At 44.3% G+C, this 26,418-nt stretch overlaps 1 protein-coding gene across 1 annotated transcript; it reads right to left on the bottom strand.

Annotated features, from left to right (window-relative positions):
- Nucleotides 1-93: 93 nt before the first annotated feature.
- On the bottom strand, nucleotides 94-26,228 carry LOC119376621 (ribonuclease 3; the record flags this gene model as incomplete). The annotated part of the gene is given in 8 exon segments (XM_049411453.1): nucleotides 94-172; nucleotides 2,297-2,425; nucleotides 10,252-10,409; nucleotides 14,111-14,247; nucleotides 18,719-19,025; nucleotides 23,296-23,463; nucleotides 25,318-25,454; nucleotides 26,216-26,228. Coding segments are annotated over 8 exon segments (1,128 nt in total), but the record flags the coding sequence as incomplete, so codon positions are not given.
- Nucleotides 26,229-26,418: the final 190 nt, after the last annotated feature.

The raw sequence follows: 26,418 nt of genomic DNA, 5'->3' as shown, positions 1-26,418 counted from the left end.
AAATGCTAATATGAGCATCTATTCATAACAAATAAACAGCATGATACATGCATAAAACAAATCCACACAAGAACACAAGAAACCTCTAAATACCTGTACAACATCACACATGATGCCTGTGCGGTAGAAGCCCTTACTGCTTACTACCACAGTGACGTCCCTCTTCAAGTTGCTGCAGTCCATATGAAAGAAAAAAAAAAGCATGTTTGGGCAACTACACAACACTTAGCTTGCAAGATTCTATAATTTTTTAAAAGGTTGTATTGACGCATGACTGCGTAAGCATAAAAATTTCACATCCTACAGTCACAGGTATGACATCCTGCAAGCATCCTTCCCTGTTGGTTAATTTTCCATGAATTAGAACAATGATAAATGTCAATGCAAATCATGATTTTACACCTTCAATCAATGTAATGGCTCATATTTTACAAAGCTCAGAATGAGTACTTGGGGTATGTAAAAAACTAACAGAAAACATAACAAAGGTCGCAATACAAGGCATGAAATTATACAATGCTCGGTAAAACTCCAGGCCAATGAGACACTAAATGCACTAATGCTTCAAATGAAAATACACAACATGCAGAGAATTTGGCTCATCAAAATGAGTCCTGAATGGCTGCTTTGCATAGAGTGGTGCATGACTTCTTCTCCATAGAAGTCATGCACATGAATACGTTACAACACTTTAGTAAATAGATACAGCATGTAAATTTTCTAAAAACTGGCTATACATCTTGCAGTGTCCTAAAGACCTTCAGACAAAGAGCAGTTACAAAGTGGAAAGTCACATGTAGCCAAAGTAGTACACCCTGTGCTACAAACTATGCAGACACATGATTCAATAAACACACAAAGTATTTACTTCTGTACAAAGTGGTACAAAGTCTTTGCCCCTGTACAAAGCTCCACCAAATCATAAGATTGGCCGCATGTTTTAGATGTTTCTACATCGTCTACACTTAGAGGCATACAACCTCACTTCTTGTGCCACATCAAAGAATGTTGCTAGAGTGCAATCACTGCGATAATTTCTACGCATCTGTGGAGCATGTCATCACAGAGTGCCCGCAATACAAAGAACAGCATGTTCAATTGCATGATCAGTTGAACATACTCGACAGACAACCTTTCACACTGTGCGAAGTGCTTGGACCACGGCCACACCCTGACAACCAGAAACACGCGGTGAGTGCACTTCTGAATTTTCTAGTGGACACAAACCTAATGAACTGTCTGTAACAGATATGAATGCTTCTCCTGGTCATGTAATGATTTTAGCAGATATAGTTCATGATCATATCACCTGTAAGTGCATGAAAAATATTTGTTTGTACTCTATCTGCGGTGATCTGTGTGACCACCCTGTATGTTACTCTGCCCACAAAGACAATAGTTGTATGCCGGCGATCAAATGTGTACATAGTGCTTTCAATTATTTTTCTTTTCCTGTTTGTTGACTTGCAATTTCATGCAATTTCATGATGCTGGGAGAGTCAGCTCTAATGCAGTTTTCTTTCCAATGTTTCCACATCTTAAAAAAAAAAAAAAGAAGACTGGCAGTCACTCTGGCACCATGTAGCATATGGATACTAAAATTTTCTGCAGTGATTAAGCTATGAACACTCACAGAAAAAAAAAGCCTATCAAAAAAACCATTGTAAAGCGAAATGTTTAATGGAACCTGATTAACAAACTACAGTGCTATCACAGTAACATGGCAAGTCCACATACCACCATTCCACTAAATCTATCCCCATAATATTCAGTGATGACATCCCACACTGTTCATATGCACATAGTGCCCATTGGCCAGCTATAATTTTGAATGAGTATTCTACGTTTGAGCACTGTGACCACAAAATCAGGCGACTACAATACCTCTGTTGATGAAGTACAGTGTCAAGAGTACAAGTCACCAAAGCAGTCTGTAAACAATACTTGTAGCTAGGTGTGTTGGTACATACTCAGGAGGGGAAAAGGAGCGTAAGCTAGAACATGGACCAAGAAAGAGGGTGGAATGAGTACTGTCTGACAACAAGTTTATTTTGAGGCTGAGCACATATACATCCTTTTTTGCACACGTGCATCGAAGAACGTCACATAGTCTGTTAACACCGACCTCACTCTGTGATCGCTTCATTTATTGTGAACGAGGAAGGTCAATGGAGAATTTCCCACATTGACTAGTGTCACGTTGCTCCTCTGATATCCCTTGTCGAGATCTCCACCTTAATAGTCCCACCTTAGAAGCAGTGGCATCTACACTTCAAAAGCAGTGCTGTAGCCTCACCTTTTGAGTCTCATCTCCTGAAGCTTGACTTCCTTCTGGAGTAGCTTGTGTCGGTCAGTGTAAAGCACTTTGGGCTTGTTGGCAAGCAGATGGCGAAACTTTACATAGTCTCGCCATGCTTTTTGGTACCTGGAGGGTTCGTACACAGATATTGTAAATGTACAGTTTGATTTCCATTAACTTTATTTTCTTGGTCAATTTTATCTCAGCCTAAGGTCTCAGTCAGTATCCGTAAATTTCTATGAGCCAAAACTTGTGTTTTTCCATCATGATATTGGCCATTGTTGAATAATATGACTGCTATGCACATGCCTGTATTGCCTGCAGGTATCTCCCATAAGGAGGGCTATTGAAATGTTCAATAGGGAAGGCAGGCATTTTGGCAAAGATAAGCATATTAAAGAAACAGGATGAGGGACCTTCGATGAATTATGTCCAACTTGGGGAATGAAAAAAAAAAAAAAAAGCTGCCATCATGAGCACATCATGTTTTTTCACGATATCCTCATAATGCAACCACTGCATTTCCTTTCACTTGATATGAAAAGATCAATCAGATGCAGTGGCATAAAAAAGCAGGCCAAGATGCAGGAAGCACAGGCTGGGAGGGTGCAGGGCAGGCAGTGATGTCTTGGAAAATAAGGTCATCTGAGAATCACATGCATGTTTTATGTGACTCATTCCCATGCTGAAACTATAAAAATGCAGGTCGAGCGTGCAATTCAAACTTGTGGAATGTGACGAGATGGACATTCCAGGCACTGTAGAGCAATTTCATATATGGAGCATAATGGTGTGAAACACCAATGCACAGACTGATACATGGCACTTTTCATCTGTACTAAAGCAGCAATCCTTCAAGATTTTGCTCAAGGCAAGAGAGCCTGCTGATGTAGCCTGCTTCATAAAAGCGTTCTAGATTCTGGAATGGCTCCAGCCACAGTTTCAAGATGACCCCGATATATTTGGACACGTTTGACCCCTTCCTCAGGGCTTGACTGTCTTGGTTGTGGAAGTGTCATCGTTTCTTCTCTCATGTTGGCTCCTCCTTACCATCGAATTGCAAAGGTTGCGCATGCATACAGTGGGCATCGCTACCACAGCACGGTTAATGTTTCTGGGGGTGTTCTGTATGTACCAAGACTTGAGTAGAAGCCTCCTTCCCAGCTATGTTGTGATGTCTACAACAAAAGCAACATAGAAATCGATTATATGGTCACATTTCTTACAGTTCTCAGCAAAAGCACTGGGCTGCGCTTCCATTCTCTGCATATCGTCTTTGTGTTGGAGGGTTCTGTCATGAAAGCTCTTGTAACTGCCTGGGTGCTAAGAGCGTGACACTTTGCAAACAACCCCTTGGTATTTTTCTTTAGAAGGTCGATCTTCCAGCCTGTGGAAATGGGTTTGCACGAGGTATGCCCTACGAGCACAGTCAGGGAAAGATGAGACGCTCCTCCACACTGCAATGCACTACGGCCGGGTTCATCGACTCCCAGGCATAGCACAGAAGAAGCACACATGGCAGATCATCAACAAATGAGGGTTTATTAACTCAGGATGTGGTAGCAGTGCAACAGTCACGGATTGCAGACAAAAGAAGGATCACTGCAAGACCGATAAGACTACCGATAAGACTATTTGTGCCTGCAGCGTTATCGGCTAACACGAGGAAGGGTCAACAGAGCACACGGACAAGAAGTCGTGGGCAAGGGCACCACGTAACCAACTCGTTGCAGGACTGTGAGCATCTGTCTGCAGCAAAAGAGTGCCAGGCGGAAGAAAGCTCGAGTGGAGAGGGTGCCCGAGGTCCGTCACAGGAGCCAGTGAGGTAGAGTGTGTCCCGATGATGTGTGCTAGCACAGTGACTCAACAGCGGGAGGGAGTAACATGGTAAGCACAGTTTTTGCGGGAAAGTAAGTGTGGAACAGAAGCAGTATCTGCCATGTCGCCTCTGGCAGCAGTTCCCGGCAAGAGAGTTGGCTCGGGGCTGGCACAATGCGCGAGCTGGGGGATGAGGTGAAAAGGGGAGGCACCTCAATCCCCAAAGAGGGGAAATGTCTGAATTTGAGCTGAATAGGCTTGCTCCAAGACTAGCTAACACTTGTTACACTGACCCCGGGTGTTTTTGTGGTGCATGAAGGTGCACAAACAATTTAGTATCCCTCCATTTGTGCCCACAGGTTAAATAAACAGAGAACAACAGAGCATGGCAGAGCAAGACACTTTTTGCGCTTTTTTCTGTTTAATGTCGCACTCTGCATGAGTCGCAATGAACATTTTAATCATTGCCATTTGATGTGCGGGAATTCCAACCCAGAAATCTGTCAAAAAGAATGCCACTTCGTCTGTTAGGGTTAAAGTGCAATAAGTATAATGTAGTAATGTTACATTAAAGTAGAAAACAAGCAAATGTATTTCAGTTATAGGAATAACTATCAGGCAGCTAGTATATATGTCATCATCATAAACAGCCTATATTATGTCCATTGCAGGTCCTCTGCTCTCCCAATGATCTCCAATTTATCCTGTCCTGTGCGAGCTGATTCCTTTCCATGCCCATGAATTTCTTAATTTTGCCACACCACCTAACTTTCTGCCATCCTCGGCTGCATTTCCCATCCCTTGGTACCCATTCTGTGGCTCTAACTGATCATTGGTTGTCTCTCCTGGTGACCACGTCAATTCTCCATGTGACCTGCCCATGTCAATTCTTCTACTTAATGGTGGGGGGAGGGGGGGGGGCAAAAGCACGCCTGTTGCCTTTGCATGGACATTAGCTGTTCTGCTGTCCCTTCCCCTATCCCATTTCACCCACGACAGCGCATTGGTGAGGACGCAAAGGAAAGCCACTGTTTGCCATGAGCTGATTCGCAAAGGTGGAATTGTGCACAGTTTGGTCGGCACGGGATTTGGTGTGGCCGGAAACACGTACATGCAGGAGGATGGTCTCTCTTCTACTGAACAGCACAAGGTAAAGTCACGTTTTCCTCCCCGTCCGCCAGCCTCTGTACAGTGAAACCTCGTTAATTCGTACCTGACGGGGCCGCGTAATAGCTACGTACTAAACAGTAGTACGCATTAACCAGCAAGTACAAATTTGCATCTCCTGTCGTGCGCCATCACCGCCAACACAGAAATAAATACAGTACCACAGCTGATATTGCCTCAAGTACCCACCACAACGCTTCTTCTTTCTTTTGCCAAAGTGCAGAAAAGATTCTGGCTCTTGCACGATCGTCCGATAGCGCATGGTGGAGACGCCAAGGAGCATTTCGAAAGTATATCAGGGTCTACGATATGCAGCGGCTGACATAGCGACAGAGCGGGCAGTATCGGCTCTCCACAATACATGTGTACACGTCTGCACTGTGATCTGCTACTAAGCAAAAAGTACAGTTTCATGGAAACACGGTACGGCCGAGTGGAGCTGATCGTCCCTGGCTAGTTGCATGCAGCGCATCGCCTGCTCAGCTCACGCTGTCACTGCGGTGCGGGGCCGCTTGTTGTACAGTACGCACGCGCTTGCCGTGGGAGTGTTCTTCGTACGCACTCCGCTCCAGACCGTGCACAGATGCGGTGATTAGCTAGTGGAGTTATCGCAGTGATGGCGAGCTTTCTCCAAGTGATCTGCACTCCGCATCTCCATGTGGCCTAGCGGTCCTAAGTAGCGGACGGAGGCGCGTTTGGGCGGCCCCCTAACAAAACCATGCAGTATGGTTACCACAGCGCTACGCTTGCTGTACTGTACGAACACGTTGGCGTGACATTGTCAATGCAGCGAGGTTTCTCGGCGCCTGTGATGCTCAACTCAGCAACAGTAAGCTGCTTTTGCTTCTACAAACCGGCGTGCACTTGAACACTGTCCCGCACAGCGAGGCGACAGCGATCGGCGGCCCAGCGTGCTCAGGTTGTTGCCTATCAAAATCATGCAGTAGGCTTAAGGTAGCGCTACGCCACACGTGTGCCCGAGCAGATAGCTGAAGGTGATAGGGTTGCCGGTGGTAGGTCATACTGGTGCGTTCGTCGGTGGCCACCATCACGTCTTTATTCTTTCCTGATGCTTATCCACAAAGATGTCGCCGCAATATCGCGGAAGTCGGAATCATTGATCGACTGATCTCTGCGATTCTAGAAAAGATAGAAGGCCTTTAGCAACACATTTTGGCGTCGGCAAGTTCAGCGGCATTGTAAACATTTATGGCACAAAAAGTTATCGCGGTACACGCAGATACGCACTAGCTGGTATGCATAGGACAAACCACTACGGCTTAAGTGGTCAGTGAATGCATTAATCTCTATGAGACTCGGTCAGGGATTCGTCAGAACTACGTTTTAACCATTAGTGCGTTTAAAGCGGGTACGTATTAATGAGGTTTGACTGTAGTATTCACTTGGACTGTGCTTGCCCGTGTGCTTGCCTGATGTGCTTTGGCACCTGCAGCAAGTGCGTGCCATACGCTAAGCCAAAGAGCAGTCTCGTGCGTAGATGTACTGCGCCGAGCTGCAGTTATCAGAGGCCCAAGCATATGGAGATTTGTCCCAACTCTCATGAACAGGCCCACTGGTCATTGTGAGAGTGTGTAGCATAATTGCCAGGGACACTTTTCCTGTAGCAGTGTGTCAAGGTGAGCTACTGCCCTCTGCAACATGCTAGCGGCGTCCCTTTTTTGTTTTGCTCTCGGGCCGACCCAGTAGTGGGCTTTATAGTGTGTGGGGCTGCTGCTAAAGGCAAATAAAGTGTTGCGTTTGTGCCAAGAGACTACTGTGTGTTTAGGTTGCACTGCACTTAGTGCATTTTGCAGGCTGAGCGTGTGTGCTAGATGAAACGCAGTGAAGGCCAACGCGGCCCTGTGACTCGCAAAGCCTGTCGGTGACCTCTGCTCCTTTGAGTCATGAGGTTATGACAATGCCAATATTACGACAATATTGGCTATCCCCATTTCTTCACTGACACATTCAGCTGTCTTCCGATATCTTAATGTTACGCCTGTCATTTAGTGTTATGCCGACCAAGACGCGGGTGTGTATTTTCCAGTAACTCGATTGATCAATGCAGTAGTAAAACAGCAGTGAACTTCGGTTATGTTCAATGCCTCATGCACATACTCATTTTCTCTGCCTGCGTAATCTCTGACTCCGCACTGCCAGCGCATGCAATGAAAAAATGTTTACATTGTTCAGTGTACTTCATTAATCCATGCCTGTCATTTGCTCTTTTGGTGCCATCTATTTGGAAACCAGTAGAATTTTACAGGTGGAATCAACCCCTTTGTATTTAGCACTGTTATGGCAGTTAACAACACAAGAATGGTAATTACCAGTCTTCTGCAGACACAGCATCACGAACCAAAGGTGCTTGCACTGTGTGTTTCTTCGCTTGTGCTTCGTCTCCTTTTGCACTGCTTTTCCCACTTACAAATACGTTTCACATGCAGCATGAGCATTGCAAGCATGGCCTTGAGGGGAGCTTATATGAATACAAACACACACACAAAAGTGTCGTCACATGCAACATGTGCACGCTACAGCAGATCGAGAAGAGAGGAGTGCGGAGGGGTCGGACCACTTGGATTAACTTCGCTTTCTCTGGTAGGGGAATGGCAAGCGCTGGCTTTGACAGAGGTACAAGATCTGTTGTCCCCTATGCCACACACAAACCATGAATGCCATGGGTAATGCTATGACACCGTTTGACTCTTGTGCTTCAAATGCAACATTCATATGCCTTGAAGATAAGTGGAGTCACATCAGGTGGGATAAGTCACATAATTATTGGCAGAATTTCTGATGTAAGAAGAATGTCTAATTCATGAGATACAGTATAACCTCATTCATAGATTTATCAAAAGAAACACCATAAGAAATGAAGAACTACCTGAAATTACTAAATAGATGCTTTGCCTGAAAGAAGACACATGGATATTGATAATAAAGTAATACACAACAATATAATTGTAGGGGTTTTACGTCCCAAAACCATGACACGATTATGAGGGACGCTGTAGTGTAGGGCTCCGGAAATTGTGACGACCTTGTGTTCTTTAATGTGCACCTTAATCTAAGTACAAGGGCCTCTAGCATTTCACCTCCATCGAAATGCTGCTGCTGCAGCCAGGATTCGAACCCACGACCTTCGGGTCGGCAGCTGTGCACCATAACCACTAGAACACCGTGGTAGGTAAAAAAAGCACTACACAAAGTAAAGGTTGAAGTCAAATGGACAATATAACTTGCAGTAATTAATCATCCACTTATTAACCAAAGCATGATATAATGAACAAGAATACACATGTGGGTGAATTTCACTCTATGATTGTGAGCACTACAGCAAAAGTGCTGATGAGAAGAGCAGAGGGGGAGGGTGGTGTGTGACATGCATGCTTGTCTCAAAGTGATTGTTCTGCTCTGCCCCTTGTTTTTAACTATGCAGCACCTCCAAAACTCAGCAGGATGCATGACATCAATCAATAGGTGCATAGGAAGACGGCACATACTACTGAAGTCTCTAGCATTCTTGTCTTGAACCCACAACATGATCTCCATATACAGCATACAGCATGCATACCACATATATGCTCAGCCGTAAAGGCATGTTATGTGACTGACAGTTATTGCATCTTTAGCATCACACGTGCTCATACCAGCAAAACTATGTGATCACAAGCCCAGTGAGTAAGCCACGTGCATTGACAGTTAATGTTGGCAGTCCAAGTTTTAATAACAATGTTGTGGTCAACAACTGCTAGTATGTTTAGCTTTTCCTTGAGGTATGAAAGCTTATGCTTCGGCAATGCCATCGGCGCAGTAGGAGAATGGATGAGCGCAAGTGTTGCAAATGCAGTGAATAGGGGCTGTTTTTTTTTTTGCCAGTGCCATTCCTGGTTCTACAAGCAATGCTCAAGTGTGGCATGCAACTTGATCAGCCAATGTAGCAATTGCGTGCTAAACCTCAATATAACAAATCCGGAAATAACAAATTTTCGGTTATAATGAAGTAAATTGGGAATTGTACTGCCATTCATACAGTGTTATGAACATATGCTAATAACGAATTTTTGGCTATAATGAATATATTTTCGTGTCAGATATGGCTTTGCTATAATGAGGTTTTGCTGTACACCACCTGCAATGTATATCAGACTATGAAAACGATGATTGCAATAGGGTTCACAGTGAAAGAGTTGACAGCTATAAATGCAATGCACAACGCACGCGCAACGGTATTTAATGCTAGCTGAAGAAAAAACAATGTGCAATGGTGTTCTTAGGATGGGGGACTACTATAGGGAAGCTGCCACGTTTGGTTGTTCATGTAGGGTTGAAACGCATATACACAACTGCAGTCTGCCAATGTACTGAGCATTTGTGTTCGGCAGAATACACGAGCTGGTAAAGCAAAATCATAACTGTTTTTGGTCTTTCTTGTGTACTAGATTGTGAACATCAGTGCTGAGAAATCATATGAAATGAGAATGTACGAACGAGGTTCTACAGTAAAAGCTTGTTAATTCAGCCCGTGTTAATTCAGAAAATTGGGTAATTCAGACAGACAATCGGATAATTCGTGTTGTTTGTGACCCAAGGCATCAGCGCCTGCTTGGCATACGTTAACTGCGTGGGTGCTATCGATGATCATGTCGCCACATGCCTGCAGAACCAAGTGTCGCCATTTATGATTAGGCATCAGCAAGCTAGGTTTCTTCTGCAGTGGCTGCAGCAAACATTAGGTTTTGTAATTCGGTGTGTGTAAGCTGTGCATGCCTTAAGAACTACGAGCACACGATATACAATCGAGTCGCCAGCGACCATGGTTGCACCTGCAGCGGATGAAGCACTCAATAGGAAACATACACTAAGCCGGTGGCGCTGTGGTGTGGGAGTGAACGAAAAGATTTATTAATATTGCTGTCTTAGAAGTTCTGTAGTACTTCACAGCCACAAGAACAAGCACTTACATGGGATTTCCAGCATAACTGAGTTGTGGTGGTCGGATGCCAAAGTGTACAATCTCAGGGAACACAGTGCCTTCTTCATTGCACAGCTCCCGGTCCAGTTGGTCCACACGAAGTGCACATGGCTTCATTCCAGGATTCACTACAATCATGCCCTTCACCTGCAAGGGACATGCACAGGCGCTGCCATCCGGTTGCTCTCCACACTTGGTCATTCCCTCTTATTACATGGTTTCACACCACTACCTGGATTGGCACCAGGGCACAAAGCATTTCACTGATGGGGTTGCAGTGTCATCTACCGTGAAGAATGTTTCTTTCACCCCAGATATAAAATACCGACAATTCATGCTCGACAAGTACTGTTCTAAAAAACGCAGACGAAAAAAGGTTGATTTGCAAATGTGGGGACCTATCTTTGTTCGCCCTCTGCTTTTTCAGAGATGCGTTTTGTCAAGTATGAATGCTGAGCGACTTGCATTTCCCTGCTACTGCCACACTAATGCTATGTTTCGCTGGAATGTGTTACGGTTGGTGAATGGGATGTGTGACGCCAGAGCGCTCTGAATACATTTGGCTTGTTCTTTCAGAGAACTATTCTTCAGTACGGAGCACTCAGAGGTGCTCTCACCTCCAACCCCAGAGCGCTACAACGATCTGATCACATGACTCCTGCAGCCTGGGTCCGCTCTGGGTTCTGCCATCAGCCATGGCTGCATGTACGGTGGTTCCTTAGCATGTGCACACCTTGCTTGTTTACAACCTAAGACGCAATGATGTGTTTCCTCTTCTGGCATCTGATTGCTTTGACAGAGGGCAGCACTTTCAGATCAGATGAAGAATGGGCCTCACATTGTTGTAATCTGCCATAAGGGCATACAGAAGCTATGTGCCCCCCCCCCCTCCCCCCCCCCCCCTCAAAAGTGCTCACAAAAAGAATACAGTTGAAACTCGATTTAACGAAGTGATGACCACGACTGAATTATTTTGTTCAATCGGGAAGTTCATAAAATCGAGAAAGGAATTTTTCTGCTTTTCGAAATCTAAAGCTGTCATGTAACGACAATGAAAAGCTACCACAAATCTACATCTGCCCATGTAAAAGTCCACGAGGGTGGCCCGAGAGTGGCCTGGACATGGAGCCTCCCATAACACCCGGACAAAGGGGCACCATGCCCGGGCTATGCAGGCCAGATAGACGGTTACGTGAAGCAATGACGGGCTACCGATATGCGGAGAAGCAAACAGGTGCAGTGATTGTGCGAGCAGGTCGAGCCAGAAAGCTGCAACGTGATGGTTAGTGCAATCTGTCTCATGAACTATAAAATAACGAAGTCAACCACCGCTGCCCGTAGCACCATCCGGTGCTTGAGAGGGCTACTGAATCAATTGTTCCATGCATGGCTGCAGCATGTAGCCTCGTGAAACTAAAGCTAAGACCATGATTAGGGCACACCGACGTTTTAAAGTGATAGCATTAAATGCACACGCTCGATAATAATAATTGTTGGGGTTTTACGTCCCAAAACCAAGACATGCTCAAAGGAAAACCAGCCTCTGTCAACACAGGAAGGAAATCATCACTTTTTTACTCGGTTATTCCTGTAAAAGCTTTGTTAAATCAGGTTTGGTGGCGAAGTTAGTTCGTTAATTTGGGTTGATCATGATATTGAGCCCTATGGATCTAAATTTCTTTGTTAGGTTGGAAACTTCATAAAACCGAGTTTCGTCACGAATTTCAGCTGTACTTCAAAGCACTAAGAAAAACCGACACTCCTGAGCAGTGGAAGATGGACCCATATGTTGTTAGTATGTACTGTTTTATTTGTCATGTGCTCCATTAGCTTGCATGTCTATTTTGAATGCTGGCCGAAGAGAAGAAGCATGTGCTTATTCGCTTCTATTTCATACCTGCCAGCCTGAGGACCTCGAAAATTGGGAGATTTGCAAATACACGGGGAGAGGGGAGCGCGGATGTGAAAACGAAAACTCTTGCATGCTTTTTATTGTTGATCACGGCCACAGCAACGTTATAGACAACTCTAAATGATTGGCAATAAAGTCTCTAGATGTCAGCAATCGTAATGGTACTGGTTATTTATACTGCACGTGTGTAATTAAGACAACAATGTGCTAGTATGTCCCCTGAATGCTAGTAGCCCCTTCCTACACTTAGTAGGCCTCACTGCATGACACCTGTACTAAGGCAAAGTTAACTTAAAAACCATTTCACAGCGTGATTTAAATTGCAAAAGCTTTGATAGTTTTGTATGTATGACACTTTCTTTGCATAAGGACACTGTTTATGGCCTTCGGAGCCTGAAACAGTGACCGTATGGTAGATGCACACTGTAGTATAATGCAAAAAAGGAATCACTTGCCTACATATGTTATCGCTAGTTCCTCAAAAGGATTACAGTAATAATACGCCAGCTTGTAAACAATGAAAGTGAAAATCTCACAGAGCTTTCTTTCACATGCGCAAAGCTCAGTGAAATTGGTCCCACGATTTGCGGTGTTTGTTTGTCCGCTGTTTTGCACTGCACTCTTATTCAGCAGTGTTCTTTACTCGTGTCCTCGTCTTCTTGCTCAGTTTCATAATGTCTAAAAGCTATGAACCAACTAGCCCGCCAGAATGTCTTACTCAATGTTTATACACAAAGAGGATCTGAAAGGTAGCGTTATCTAATACGCTGTTAGACAAACGAATCTAAGTGTATACGAAGTGTGTTCATAATAAAAATAAAGGGACACATTTGGCAAACAAGTGACATGAAGAAAGTATGCAGGTAATAAAAATGTTTGTCGTTTGTCACTTACTATGCCTTTAAATGGCCTATACAGTAAAAGTTCGTAAATTCGACACCCGTTAATTCGGAAATTCGGATAATTTGGACAGCTCTATCGGTCCCTGCCAAAGTGCATGGTTATCTATGGGACCAAACCTTTGTTAATTCGTCAGAATTCGGCTCCGCACCGCTTAATTTGGACAAATGCTGACGGCTGCTGCTACACAAAGTGTGGTAAAGCAGCGTTGGCACCACTGGAGCGAAACCGAAACCTGAGTGGCATCGCCATCGTCATCAACTAGTGGGGGCGATCGCAGCGTCACAGAACGTCGGCGTCTTCTTTCTTCGCTCCACTGCGCCTCCGACGCCATTTTCCCTTGTGTTGTGTCGGCACCATCTCTTCTTTCGGAGTTCTCTTTTTTTCCGTTGTGACCGTGTTTGCATGTCACCACCATCGTGCGCTACAGTGATGGCAACGCCGGAAAAGCGGTAGAAATACGAAGCGAAGAACTTGGCGACTAAAGTGGAAATTTTGGAAGCTCTGAAGAACGGCGAATTGCGACAGCACGTTATGACCGACCGACGACTGGTCTCCTGACTGATCAAGAAATTATTAATGATGTCACGGGTGCCCGGGAAGACCACGATTCTGACGAAGTCATGCGAGGAGATGCAGCCGCGACCTCATCACACCTCACGGGAAGTCTCGGAGGCACTTTTGATATTAGAGGATGTTTGCCTGAGCACTTCCGACAGTTTGCGTGCTGTTGGTCATTTGTAAGAGTTAAGAAAAATGGTAATGTCAGCCAGAATTGCGCAAAAACGCAGACGACCATTACAAAATACTTCAGCAAATAAAGGTATGCTTCTCCAACTTGATTTTAATGTTTTTCCTGCTCATGTGTTAATTCGGCATTCGGTTAATTTGGACATTTTTTCCGGTCCCGTAAAATCCGCATTAATGAGCTTTTACTGTATAGCTTCTAAGTGTTATCGGCTTTCTTTTTAAAGCATTCATGATCACAATTTTTACTCAGTTGAAAACATAGCCCTTCACCCAAAGAAGTTGGTACCTGGTCAGCATATGCCTGCCACTTGCTTTGGGATGTCTCGAAGAGGTGGGGCAGCTCTGCAGCTGACACCAGCGGCACATTCTTGCTCAGAAGGTAGTTCAGCACAACGTTCAGTGACAGCAACTCCTTTCCATTGTCTGGATGGTAGCAATAGTGAGAAATAATATCAATATTAAGCACTGCAAGTTCCTTTTCTATTTACACTCTTCTTTCTCTCCACTACCATTACTTCTGATGGGAATTGCCAAAAGCGTTTTGGAGCACACTTTGTAGCATAAAAAAATTGTGCTTTGGAGCAACTGTCCTCAGTTTAGTAGCATGTTGCCCAGACAAGAAAAATAGAGTACAAATTTAAATATTTACTAGAATGAATAAATGCTGGTTTGCCATTAAAGCAGCACTAAAATGACAACCTGAATGAACCAGAATGCTTCTTGAAAGGCAGTAAACAGTACAACGTCAAAACAACAACAAAAAAAGTATGAAACAAACTGATTTGCAAAACTGACATGATGAGGGGACTTGGAAATGTGGCTTTCAGTCAGCAGCAGAGAAGTTGTGTCAGCTTGAAACATTACTGGTATTTTCAATGAGTGCCTTTTTATAGCACAAAGTACCTTGCTGTCATAAAAAGATACAGTTCGACCTCAATATAATGGAATATTTAACTTTTTATAACTGTATGTTCATAGAACAAGACATTTTTACCTCCAATATAAGGAAACATATTTATTCACAACTTCAATAAGTCTCAAATGTTTCATTTAATTGCCTAACTGAATAAATAGAAACTACTGTGGGCATTAGGGGTCCAATGGTTAAACTACTATACATATGGTTTCTTGAGAACACACTTTTCAAGTTGCGTGCTGCATGGTGGCAACTAGTAAGCTGACAGTTAATCACAGTATAGTACAAAATGTAAGGCTTTCTTGGTTATCTTGCAAGCAATCTTGAAAGAGAAAAACTATGTCCCCTCGCCAACCCCGCTAGTATCTTGTAAGCAATCACCATAAGCAAGAAATAGGGTGTTGCCACTTGTTTTGGGATACCACAGAATAGAAGGATGTTATCCTAGACTTGGTGAATAAGATGCCTAATTAGATGTTTTTACCACAAATAAAGATGTTTTAGTGAGGGCACTGCTTGCTTCTGCAACAAATATTTTGGAATTGAGTAGCCTAGTGATTTTTCAGGGCTCCTCACAATTACCTGCGGCACCACCCCCTTAATCCATGAAGCCATGTGGGTGCTCTGTGATAAAACAGACTCACAAGACTTCTGTATAACCAGCACATAATGGTGCCTACCGCAAAGGGTGTTACTCGATTTTTTGGACATAATGCACGTGCGCTGTCACAAAACATAAAATGTGGTGGTCATGAAGAAAGCTGCCGTGATACAGGTTGGTGCTCCGCTTCCACAAAGCCCACGCCAGTGGTACGAGTGCATGGAGTTATTGTATATGGCTCCTGAAGGGAGCCTTTGGGAGACGTATACTATATACTTCTACGAATGCAAGGCCCAGTGAAAACACAAAATTGCCCAAACGCATACAGTTATGCATGACAGCACAGGCACATCTCCATACTAAATTACGCATGAGTGAACGCTGAGTTTAATTATCTCGTGGAGCTTCGAGAAAGGCAGGACATGTGACAGCACTCTTCTTTACATCAGATGGTGACAACCGCTATTTGGTGGTGACCACAAGTCTTGTCGGTTGTAGCCACTGAGGTGGCACTGCACGGTTTTGCCGTTTCACACAATCTTGTAGGCCACATTTTGGAGCAGTGCCGTAACAGCTTGTGATGTACGCTTACACAGACCGGCAAGATAGTTGAGTTCTCTCGAACACACAGCCCGCATTTAGTTCAGCCACACTGCATGCAGCCATGCAGCTCACTTTGCAGAGACCCCTTCACTCCCTACGCCTGTCATTGCACATGCATGCCATGCCTACCGCACTGCGCACCCCTGTGCAACTCCTCCGCCCTTCCGCCACACACGGTTGCCTACTGCCTCCAGCATGCAACTCTACGCTGCCTGGCGTTGGCCTAGTCCTCTCCCAAGTTAAATCTCATATGTAGCATGGATATAGCAGTTTTCACGAAATGTAGCACATTAATAGCAACAGTACCACCACTGCATTACCACAAAATGGTTTCAATGGCCACATTTGTGTGCATTCAGTAATTAAGTCAGTAAGGATAATTGCTGAACATGTGTGATGTCTGGATGTAATGTTTTTATTTTCAACCCAGCTAGGCCCTCTGAATATCTGCTGCTTCACAATGATCGCTAGCGTGTTACTGCTTACTGTGTGGATATTTTCAATGCCGGCGACTTAACGTCAAAAGCAGTCTACTGAATTACGCCCTATACCAAAAGTGAGAGGTGTTCTTTTTGCATGTTCGAAATAACAGGGCTTGACTGCACATGCCTCACACATGGCACATTTTTGCAGTGGCAATATATTGAGTCATGTAGTGCTTAAATGTTTAACACATTAAAGGGACACTAAAGGCAAATATTAAGTTGACGTGAATTGTTGAAATAGCATTTCAGAAACCTCATACTGCTTCTTTGTGCCAAGGAAATGCTTAGCTTGAAAGAAAATCACATTTTAGTGGTCTGCATACCATTAGCCCAATTCAAACTGCCCACTTCCGAGAAAAGGCTTGTGATGTAGCATTCACCATGCCCACCCTTTACTGCCTGAGACCTGGCGAAAGTGGAACTTTTGGACCAGCCACGTCGATCTCAAGGGTAATGTCAAGAAGTCTTTTATTGCGATAGCAATTATATGGACACTCTCGAAGGGTTTTTGTCGTCATGTCCCGTATAAAGTCTAAATTGATAACACCTCCCCCCCCCCCCCCCCATGCATTGTGTGTTTGACCGCGGGTAAAAGCGCGTGAGCGGGGGCGATGGACGCGGCTGAAGCAGAGATCAAAATCAAATGAGCCGGCCCATCTCCGTCGCTCGGAGGGCGCATGCAATACTATCACCCCACTCGGGAGGCTTGCCGTCGAAGCAGAGAGGAAGCGCCCGGCCCGTCTTGAACAAGCATGAAAAGATGCGAGGGGGGGGGCGGTGTCGCTTGAGCAGAAACTTTCAACGTTGATTCTAAGGGCGCAGTCGCGTGCGCTGTCTCGGCAGCCATCAGCGCGCGGCTTGTATACCCTTCTACATGCTGCATTCTCAACGCAAAGAGACTGTGCAGAAAGAGCATCTCTCCCTGGAGCGGCCATATTCTCTCACACCAGCGTTTTGTAGAGTTAAGCGAGATTGGATCCAAAAGAGTTAGCTGCCAGCCTCACTTCGTATAACATCACAATTTGTTGCTATCGCATTCATTGCTTCGCCCTTGCGGTGAAACCGTGATTTTTTTTTCCATGAAACAAACTGCAAAGCACAAATGGCATTTTATTCCGTCTTACAATGCACTGCAATGTTCTTTTTTATCATGGATAGTTTGAGTACTACATTAATTGTACTGAGGGCCTTCTACAGCATTGGGCAACAGTACCAGAATGTCTCACTGGTGGTGCAAATTGTGCCTACATTCATATCAATTTCTCGATTACTAAAGCGCCGCTGTGCATATTATTGATGTTTTCGACTTTCTCAAGAATTGACATTTCAGTCTGACAAATTGTTATTTGCCTTCAGTGTCCCTTTAACACTGACAGTAATTAAAAAAATGGTACCATGGAGGGCTCAAATGAAGGAGTGAGGTGGAAAAATGACCCCAACAAGGGCATTCGACCCAGACAACCTGTGCCACATAATGATGCCTCTGCAATGGCTCATTTCACAATTAATTTTCAATCATGGTTAGTCAAATTGACATCACTATAATTCTGCATCTCACCAGCCTTCATAAAACATATCTTAACCATCGAAAATTGCCAAGACACCACTCAAATTCGATTAAAAATAAATGCTGCTAGCACAAAATATGACCAGGGCTAAAGCTGTATGAACAAAAACAGGTGCAACAGCTTTGCGCCATTTATCATAAACTGTGCGTTATAAAAATAACCACTCGCAAGTTAATAAGAGAACTTACATTTTTTTTTCTATGTTCAAGGCATATAGATGCAGAGGTTACAAAACCAAGTTACAAAGACTATAAAAATTATCTTTATTAAATCCCATATTTATTGCAAATACAGTAGACGCTTGTCAAACCGAACCTCAAAGTACCAGGAAAATATTTTCCGTTTAAAAGAGTTCCATTTACTATTGAGAGGTGAACAGGAGTGTAGAATTCAAGTATGAAACGAATCACAGTAGAGGCAGTTCCATTTAAACAGCAATTCTGTTTAAGAGGTATACGTTTACTGAGAGCCTATTGTATACGTGTAGACTTTGGAAAAAAGAAAAGAAAAAGAAAAATCTCTGTGAAATGCCAACAAAGGACCTCCAAAACTTTATTTGCAACACGACAAGAAATTTAGGGGCACAGATGGCATGTAGCACGCACTGCCGCCCTTGACCATCCTCCAGCGGCTCTTGTTGAGCATGGTAAGACATCACAGGGCTGCCGACAGATGACATTCTTGAGCAAATACTGTACTAAGCAACACAACCAACACTCACCTTCCAATTTTCGTGCAAAACGAGGCATGAAGTGGAACCTAGGGCACCCATCCTTGTCTCCATGAGCCCTCCAGTCAAGGTCAAGCATCTCGAGCACTTCGAAGAACAAGTAACGCGTAAAGAGCTCGAGGCCCTCTACAGTAAAGTTCTCAGGCATTTGCTCTTCCAAGTAGAGTACTGCATACTCAATGTTGAATCTGATCACTCGGCATGTAGGAAGCTTTGGAAGTGGCCAATGCGAAAGCAGAGAGAAGCCTTCAAATGCAAATTCATGTCCATCGTGCTTGATGGTGGTAGGGCATTTCATCTATTTGAAGAAACAGAAAAAAAGATGGGAGAAAATTTAAAACATCAATAAAATTAATCATAGCAAGCACAGTTGTGGCTCTCAGTATAATGCACCACACTCTGTTATAACATGCCAACATAGACAAATGGGTGATTTCATGTAACAATGCACATGTGAGTTGGACGCAAGACCTTCACCAATCCTGGCAGTGATATCTATGATTTCATGCCCTATGGTCAAAGTTATTATTTCAAACACACAAGCATGCATGCATTAAAAATTCTTAAATAAGTATAATTTCACAATGCATAGAAACATATATTTTTTCATGATAAATTATGGGTGGTGTGTCACTGCTGCATCACCCATAGTTTTTCAACAGGTGGTGCAGCAGTAGCGACTGCACGGTGACCAAATGTTCACATGTGAGGCCAAGTGTCGAAGTTTTCGTGGGCTGAAGTCAGGATGCTTTGCAGAGCTTGTGGCACCCATGACTGAGCCACGCGGTTGGTCTATGCTAGTGACATGCAAAATGGCCACACAATAAGGCCGAATCTTCGCTTCGGAAGCAGGAATACTGAGCATGCACTTTAAGGCCAGCAGGACCTCAGCATCAAAGTTCATGAAGAGGGCTTGCTTGACGATGACAAGTGAGGACATGCAGTCAGTCGAGTGAATACGTCAATAAACTTCCGTTGTGAAATGTGCTCACTTTTTCTGATTAGAAATTTTCGGGAGGGGGTTGACCTACATTCGAGTAAACTTACAATTGCATAAATACAGTACATTGCCACGCAGCTCAATGATGAGAAAATAGTTAGGATGAGCACATACCGTATTTACTCGAATCTAACGCGCACCTTTTTTCCGGTAAAACGAGTCCAAAAATTGCATGCGCATTAGAATCGAGTACCGAAAAAAAAGAGAGAAACTCTGTTATCGTATTGCCATCGGCATTTCAAAATGGCCGCCTCCTACGCACCTTGGCCATTTCTGCCATTATTGTTTCAGTTCGTACGTGTGCCGAGGAGATTGTCATCCCGTTCTGCGTTCACATCGACGGCATGGAAGTGCCGACTCCAAATACTCGACGAGTGCACCACGTTGCAGCATTTAAAAGAATAGTTATTACATGTGCTGAGACGGGCGGAAATCGGGCCGCATCGCGGTCGTTCGGAGTTCCCGCAACGTGCGTGCGAGACTGGCGCAAATAGAAGCAGAAGATTTTTTACAGCAAAGCTTCACGAAAAGGTTTCAGTGGACCAAGGCATGGCCGGTTTCCCGAAATCGAAGAGCGTTGACAGCGACAAGGAGTTGTACGACAGCAACGAGGACTGATCCATTACGCGACTCGTATCGCCGCCGTAGTGGTGACAGTTTTAGCTGCAAGGCCCGCTTTTTGACTTTGTGTTTTACTTTTTTGAAACTTTAGTTCTTTAAAACCCAAATACAGTGAAACCTCGTTAAACCGTACCCGCTTAAACAGTAGTTTCGTTTTAAAAGTAGTAAAGTCAAATCCCCGACTCGGCGGACATTGAACATAATGCATTTTGTATCCGCATAAACCGTACCAGCTTATCGCGTATGTATCGGTTAATAAGTAGCTTTTCCAATTTTCGTTGCGCACTCGCCGCGGCATGTAGTCCCCCACTGGGCGTCCCGACAGAACAGCAAGCCCCAGAGATCGAAACATGCCTCGCTCGTTTCTGTTGATGATGATAGCGGCTGTGTTGGTGAGCGCCATCTCTTGGATTTTTCTGCAACAAGAAGCACTCGGCCGGCTAGGCTTCTGGTGTTGTCCACGCGATGGCGCTTTGCACAAACACGCAAACACGGTGTGCGCTTGCTTTGCTTTCTTTGTTCCTTTGGCGCCGTGCATACGTGTTCTCCGTACAGCTCTCGCGTCATTTTTCACGTGTTGTGTATGTGTGCTTGTGCTGCTTCGTACTTGCCGTCATGCCGAAGCTGGGACAAAAGCATCGAGTGCTGAAAATAGAGGACAAATTGGACATAATTCGTGCTATTGAAAGTGGCACGAAAAAATCGGCGCTGGCACGCGAAAAGGACCTGCCGTTAACCACGGTGTGTGGAATTTGGAATTCCAGAGAGAAGTTGCTCGGCAGTGCTGCTGCAACTGCGAAAAGGTGCCGGCTACGCGGTTCGGCGTTTTCGGATGTAGAGGAGGCGCTGGTGAAGTGGCTAAAAGCTGCACGGTCGAAAAATCTGCCCATCAGCGGACCCCTGCTCGTGGAGAAGGCCCTGGTTTTTGCCTCGCAGCTCAACCATGACAACTTCGTGTGCAGCAATGGCTGGCTGGCCAGATTTAAGGCGAGGCACGGCATTACCACGAGGACTGTTTCGGGAGAAGGTGCTGCTGCTGACGTGGATGGCGCGGAGCAGTGGCAAAATGGTCAGCTCAAGAACATCTTGGAAGACTACGCACCTGATGACATCTTTAATATGGATGAATCGGCGCTATTCTTTAAGCTGCTACCAGACAAAACGCTCGCGTTCAAAGGCGAGACGTGCACCGGCGGCAAGCATGCAAAAGACAGAATATCAGTGGCGTTTTGTGTAAACATGACTGGAACCGACAAAACTCCGCTCCTCGTGATTGGAAAGTCGGCGAAGCCTAGATGTTTTAAAGGCGCCCGATTGCCATCAGGGGTCATCTATCGCAGCAACACCAAAGCATGGATGACGGCAAAACTCTTTGAGGAGTACGTGCGCCTCATCGATCGTCGTTTTGCGGCTAAGAACAGAAGAGTTGTTCTTCGGCGCACGTCGCCCTGGACAACCTGACGGCTGTGAAGTTGGCGTTGCTGCCACCAAACACAACAGCGATTGCCCAGCCCTTGGACCAAGGCATCATTCGAGCTGTAAAACAGCTCTACAAGAAGAATCTGCTCCGCAGATTTCTTCTCGCCATTGAATGTGGCAAATTATTCTCCATCGACCTGATTGGCGCGATTCACCTGCTCGAATACTCGTGGCGGCAGGTTGAAGCAACGACAGTTCAAAATTGCTTCAAGCGTGCTGGCTTCAGTGTGTGTGCGGGCGACGCAGATGACTCTAGTGACACCATCGACCAGACTTCGGACATCGTAGACGACGCTTGCGAAACTCTGCTAGCTGAAGTTCTGGAGCGGCAGGGCGTTACGGAAGGCATTTCCTTCCCCGACTTCAGAGACGCAGACAGCGATGTGCAGACATCTCCTGACATGTCCGACGAAGCTATTGTTGCCTCAGTTGTCGAAGTGTCGCCAAATGATAAGTGATGAGGACGACATGGAAAGCGACAACACGGGTGATCCAGGTCCGACAGTGGCCGAAGCTGCGCACTGCGTCAGCGTCATGCGGGTATTTGCCGAGAAGAGGGGGCTGGCGGAAAAGCTGGCTCGCAGCATAAGTGAGTTTGAGGCCGCTGTCGTTGCTGCTAGGCCGCCGCGTCGTCAAATGAAGATTACAGACTTTGTCACGCGAAGTTAATAAATTACAGCACATTTTTTGTCCTTTCATCGCACTCCCTGAAGGTTTCTTTTTTTTTAACAGGTAAGTGGGCGACCTGACGCTATTTCGGTTAAGCAGTACTACCGTTTAGTACGTACTTTTTCCGAGCTCCGGCCAACTACGGTTTAACGAGGTTTCACTGTACTTGTTCTTCTGAATGTATAAAGTTTGACTCCTACGGACTTTTTTGTTCTTTTCTCTCACGAAAAAATGGGTGCGCGTTACAATCGATGTATTACTTTTTTTTTTTGGTCGCCGAAAACGTGTGCGCGTTACAATCGAGGGCGCGGTAGAAACGAGTAAATACGGTAGTACTGCATAGTGCATTTCAGACAAAGGCACAGGCCTTGTGATGTGTTCGTACTGCGAAAACAAGACCCAAGCCTTTGCGAAATTGCCGGAACTTTGCAGGAATCCGAATAAGATTGCCCTCCCTATCTGGCTGCATTTACACAAACCTAGTTGAATCCAAAATACCTCCAGAAAAATTATTCGTTGTTAAGACACCTTTTTTGTATCATTATCCATGGGCAGCTGACGGGGAGATGAAAATTCTTTATTAAGGCGGAAATTTCATTGTTGTGAATTTTATTATAGCATGGTTCAATTTGACTACATTCATAGCCCACACAGTAGTGTAAAAAACTACCCAGATGGAGTATAGTCAGGGGCAATGGTCCCTGAATTATCTGTCAAAATCTAGAATGATTGAGATTCGGAAAACAAATGACACAGTAGCAAAGTGCAGCAAACACAAGCCAGAGAAACATGTACTCACAGCAAAATTTGTACGTGGAGTGACTACGATACGATAATGGTGCAGACGCCCAATGTTATTAGTGTTAGGGTCGCAGGAAGTGAGTGGCTCCTCCCCAGGATAAATTCCATGCCGAATGCCTGACCGCTGAGCCTTGGCACTGCATCGGCACAAAGGGCCGTCATTCATCTGCAAGAAAAATAACACGGTAAATTCTCGTTAGGTTGAATTCTGATATCTTGAAATAACGGTTAACCCTTCGTAGTCCTAAACTTCCACCCACGTTGCCACCAGTTTGGTGCGGAACTTTTTACCAAATTTCAGGTGCCGTGCAAAAACACACAGATATGCAAACGGACAGCAAGGTATTTATTTCTTCTCCTTTCTCTTCTATTCCAGTCCTTCTGCGGTACTTCGAGACTGTGTGGTATCACTGAAAGCATTCCCCACAGTGTGCCCGGGTTTTTTTGGGCATGTAGATACGCACGTTGGAAGCTGCCGTTCACTGCATTGTCTTCGTGAATGCTGTCATCGGAATCTGCCATTCACTGTGTTGTCTTTGTGAATGCTGAATCGGAGCTGAGCTTTCTTCTTTGTCGGATGGAGGAACGTAATTTTCCTCTTCACTAAGGTCATCGTAACCTTCTACAAAGGCAGGGAAATAGGTCCTGCAGAATGTGCACGTCGTTGCTTTGTATAATGCTGCCACCTCTAAAGAATGCGATAATCATCGTAAGCACTCATGCCGCTGTCCAAAAGATGGCGCTACAAATATTTACTAAGCAAGAACGTGCAGTCAAATTGCAAAATTCAAGATTGCAGGACAAAACTGCACAAAGTTTGTAGAGGCACGCTTGTATCTACTAAGAAAAGAATATAACAGAAATTGTGAGATATACAAAATGTACTGCTGTCTAATAGGCATCATATACAAACTTTGTTCAATTTTGTCCCGCAATCTTGCATTTGGCAGTTTATACCGCTCGCATAACACACATCTAGTTCATGAAAATTGTATGCGTCAAAAGTTCATTCATTCTGCTTTTCATTTATGTATTATATAAAATATTGGGTGCAGTAGTTCATTCAGCAAAAAAAATCTGGTGCAACCTACAAAAAACACCCATTTTCCCGGCGGTACGGAAAGAGTTAAAAGCATGTAGTATGCTTACAACTGCGGTACACCACACACACTACTGAGCAGATAGTTGAAGATGCTTATTGTAACAATGTTGTTGGCAATAAGTTGTACTAGCGCATTTGGTGGGGGCCGCCATCACATCTTTGCGCATTTCTCTGCACTCACGCCAAAGCAGAAAGATTTTTTTTTGACCAGTCTCTCCATTACTGCAAAGGCGGAAGATCTTTTGTGGCAAACTGTGGTGTCAGCCACACCCAATGTGGTCACAGTACACACTAATCGGTACGTACATAATACAATAACAGGCCCTACGAAGAGGGAACTGGGAAGTTTGAGCAACTATGTTTTAACCACTAGAATGTTTAAAATGGGTACATATTAGTAAGGTTTTTACTGAGAGCAGACAGCGGGTGCATGCATGTATATTTAAGAAACACCGACAATGTCCCATTGCAGTGGCACCCATGCATTTCAGATTTTTAGTATCTCTCATTGTAATATTTTGATGTCTCACTGTAATATCTTGTGCATGCATCTCTGTGTAACACCTTTGTATTGCAACGAAGCTCACTTGTCAGAACTGCCTTGGCTACAAACAGATAGGCACACAAGGGCACTGGTTCAAGGCTGAATAAACAAGGATAATCAACATGACAGTAATGGTGGCTTCAATCAATGCCTGCCATTTCAGACCTGCAATCCGAGGAGAAAATGCAAGAAATTGGACTTTCAGACATTTATATATGACATTTCAGACGTCCTTACACATTGACTCTATGATGGCATGTAGCAATGCAGCGAAAGCATCCAAATTAATAATGCACGCCCCCAAAAAATCTGGCGTCCAAAAAAAATCGCTTGTTGACTGTAATCTTTATTCTTCAAACTGTGCTGATACTTACTTCTCCAGGATCATTGTACCACAGTTCTTGATGTAATCGGTATGGGTGCTTCCTCTTTACTTCCAACTCCTCCATGGCATTGTCATCATCAGACTCAGATTCATTGCTCGAGGAATCACTTGTACCAGGGTTGGCAACTGCAGATGGAACATCTATTGAACTTGGATCCACAAGAGTTCTTGACAGCTAGTAGTACTCAAGGCTCCTATATATCAATTCTTAAAACACACACTTCGTGCATTAGCAGCTGGCAATGCTAGACTCCTGCTGCATGAAAGTAATGTATGCTAAACAGATCAATATTGCAAATTTGGGTTGGATGGTTGAAGTTTGACATATTGAACAGTGCTGACAACAGGACACAAGACGAAACACCTGTGTTGTCACCTTGCCAGCACAGCTTATTCAGTAAGGGCAAATTAGTAAGCAATAAGAGCGATACTACTCCAAAAATGCAGCTCACATATTTAAATGACAGTAAATGTGGACAGAACTATTTTTTTTTGCTCCAGCTAAAGTAAAAAGAGCAAAACGTGAATGTAGTCAAACATACATTTTGCTATTTTAATTCCAAAGCTAAGTGCTATGCTTGTTGAGTTCTGTGAGTGTACTGTAGCAAAAAGCATGGTAGGTGAAATGCACAGGTTAGTCAGTAAATAAAATTCGGAAGGAAGGTGCGCCTAGTTATTTAAGTCAGGTGACTAGAAGAACACTGCCACACATTTCAAACACAGTAGAAATCCATTCATGATGTGACAGCTCATAGGTGCTTGCTGTTAAGAGACTTTTTATAGCCAACATATGCACACCCTTCTATTAAACAGGGAAGTGGCAGTTGAAGCATCCTGCCAGTTCTATCACCACTCCCGACTCTTCAGCACCTTTGTTAGACACTGACTTTGATGGTACATGGCCTGACTGAAAGCAAAAAGTAAGAAAGTAGCAATAATTGAAGAATGTCATTGCCACTCATCAGCAGAAAAAAAAGTGTTGAGTAGAAGCATGTAAACATGTTGCTTTCTTTATATCTCAGCTATTATTAACTGTTTAAAATGCTATGTACACAATTGTGTACACCACTTGTTTTTGCTATTTATGTCC

The sequence above is a fragment of the Rhipicephalus sanguineus genome, unplaced genomic scaffold (assembly GCF_013339695.2).
Source record: "Rhipicephalus sanguineus isolate Rsan-2018 unplaced genomic scaffold, BIME_Rsan_1.4 Seq173, whole genome shotgun sequence".
In the NCBI taxonomy this organism is placed as follows: domain Eukaryota; kingdom Metazoa; phylum Arthropoda; class Arachnida; order Ixodida; family Ixodidae; genus Rhipicephalus; species Rhipicephalus sanguineus.
The sequence above is the reverse complement of the archived record's forward strand: the minus strand, read 5'-3'. Positions and strand labels throughout refer to the sequence as shown.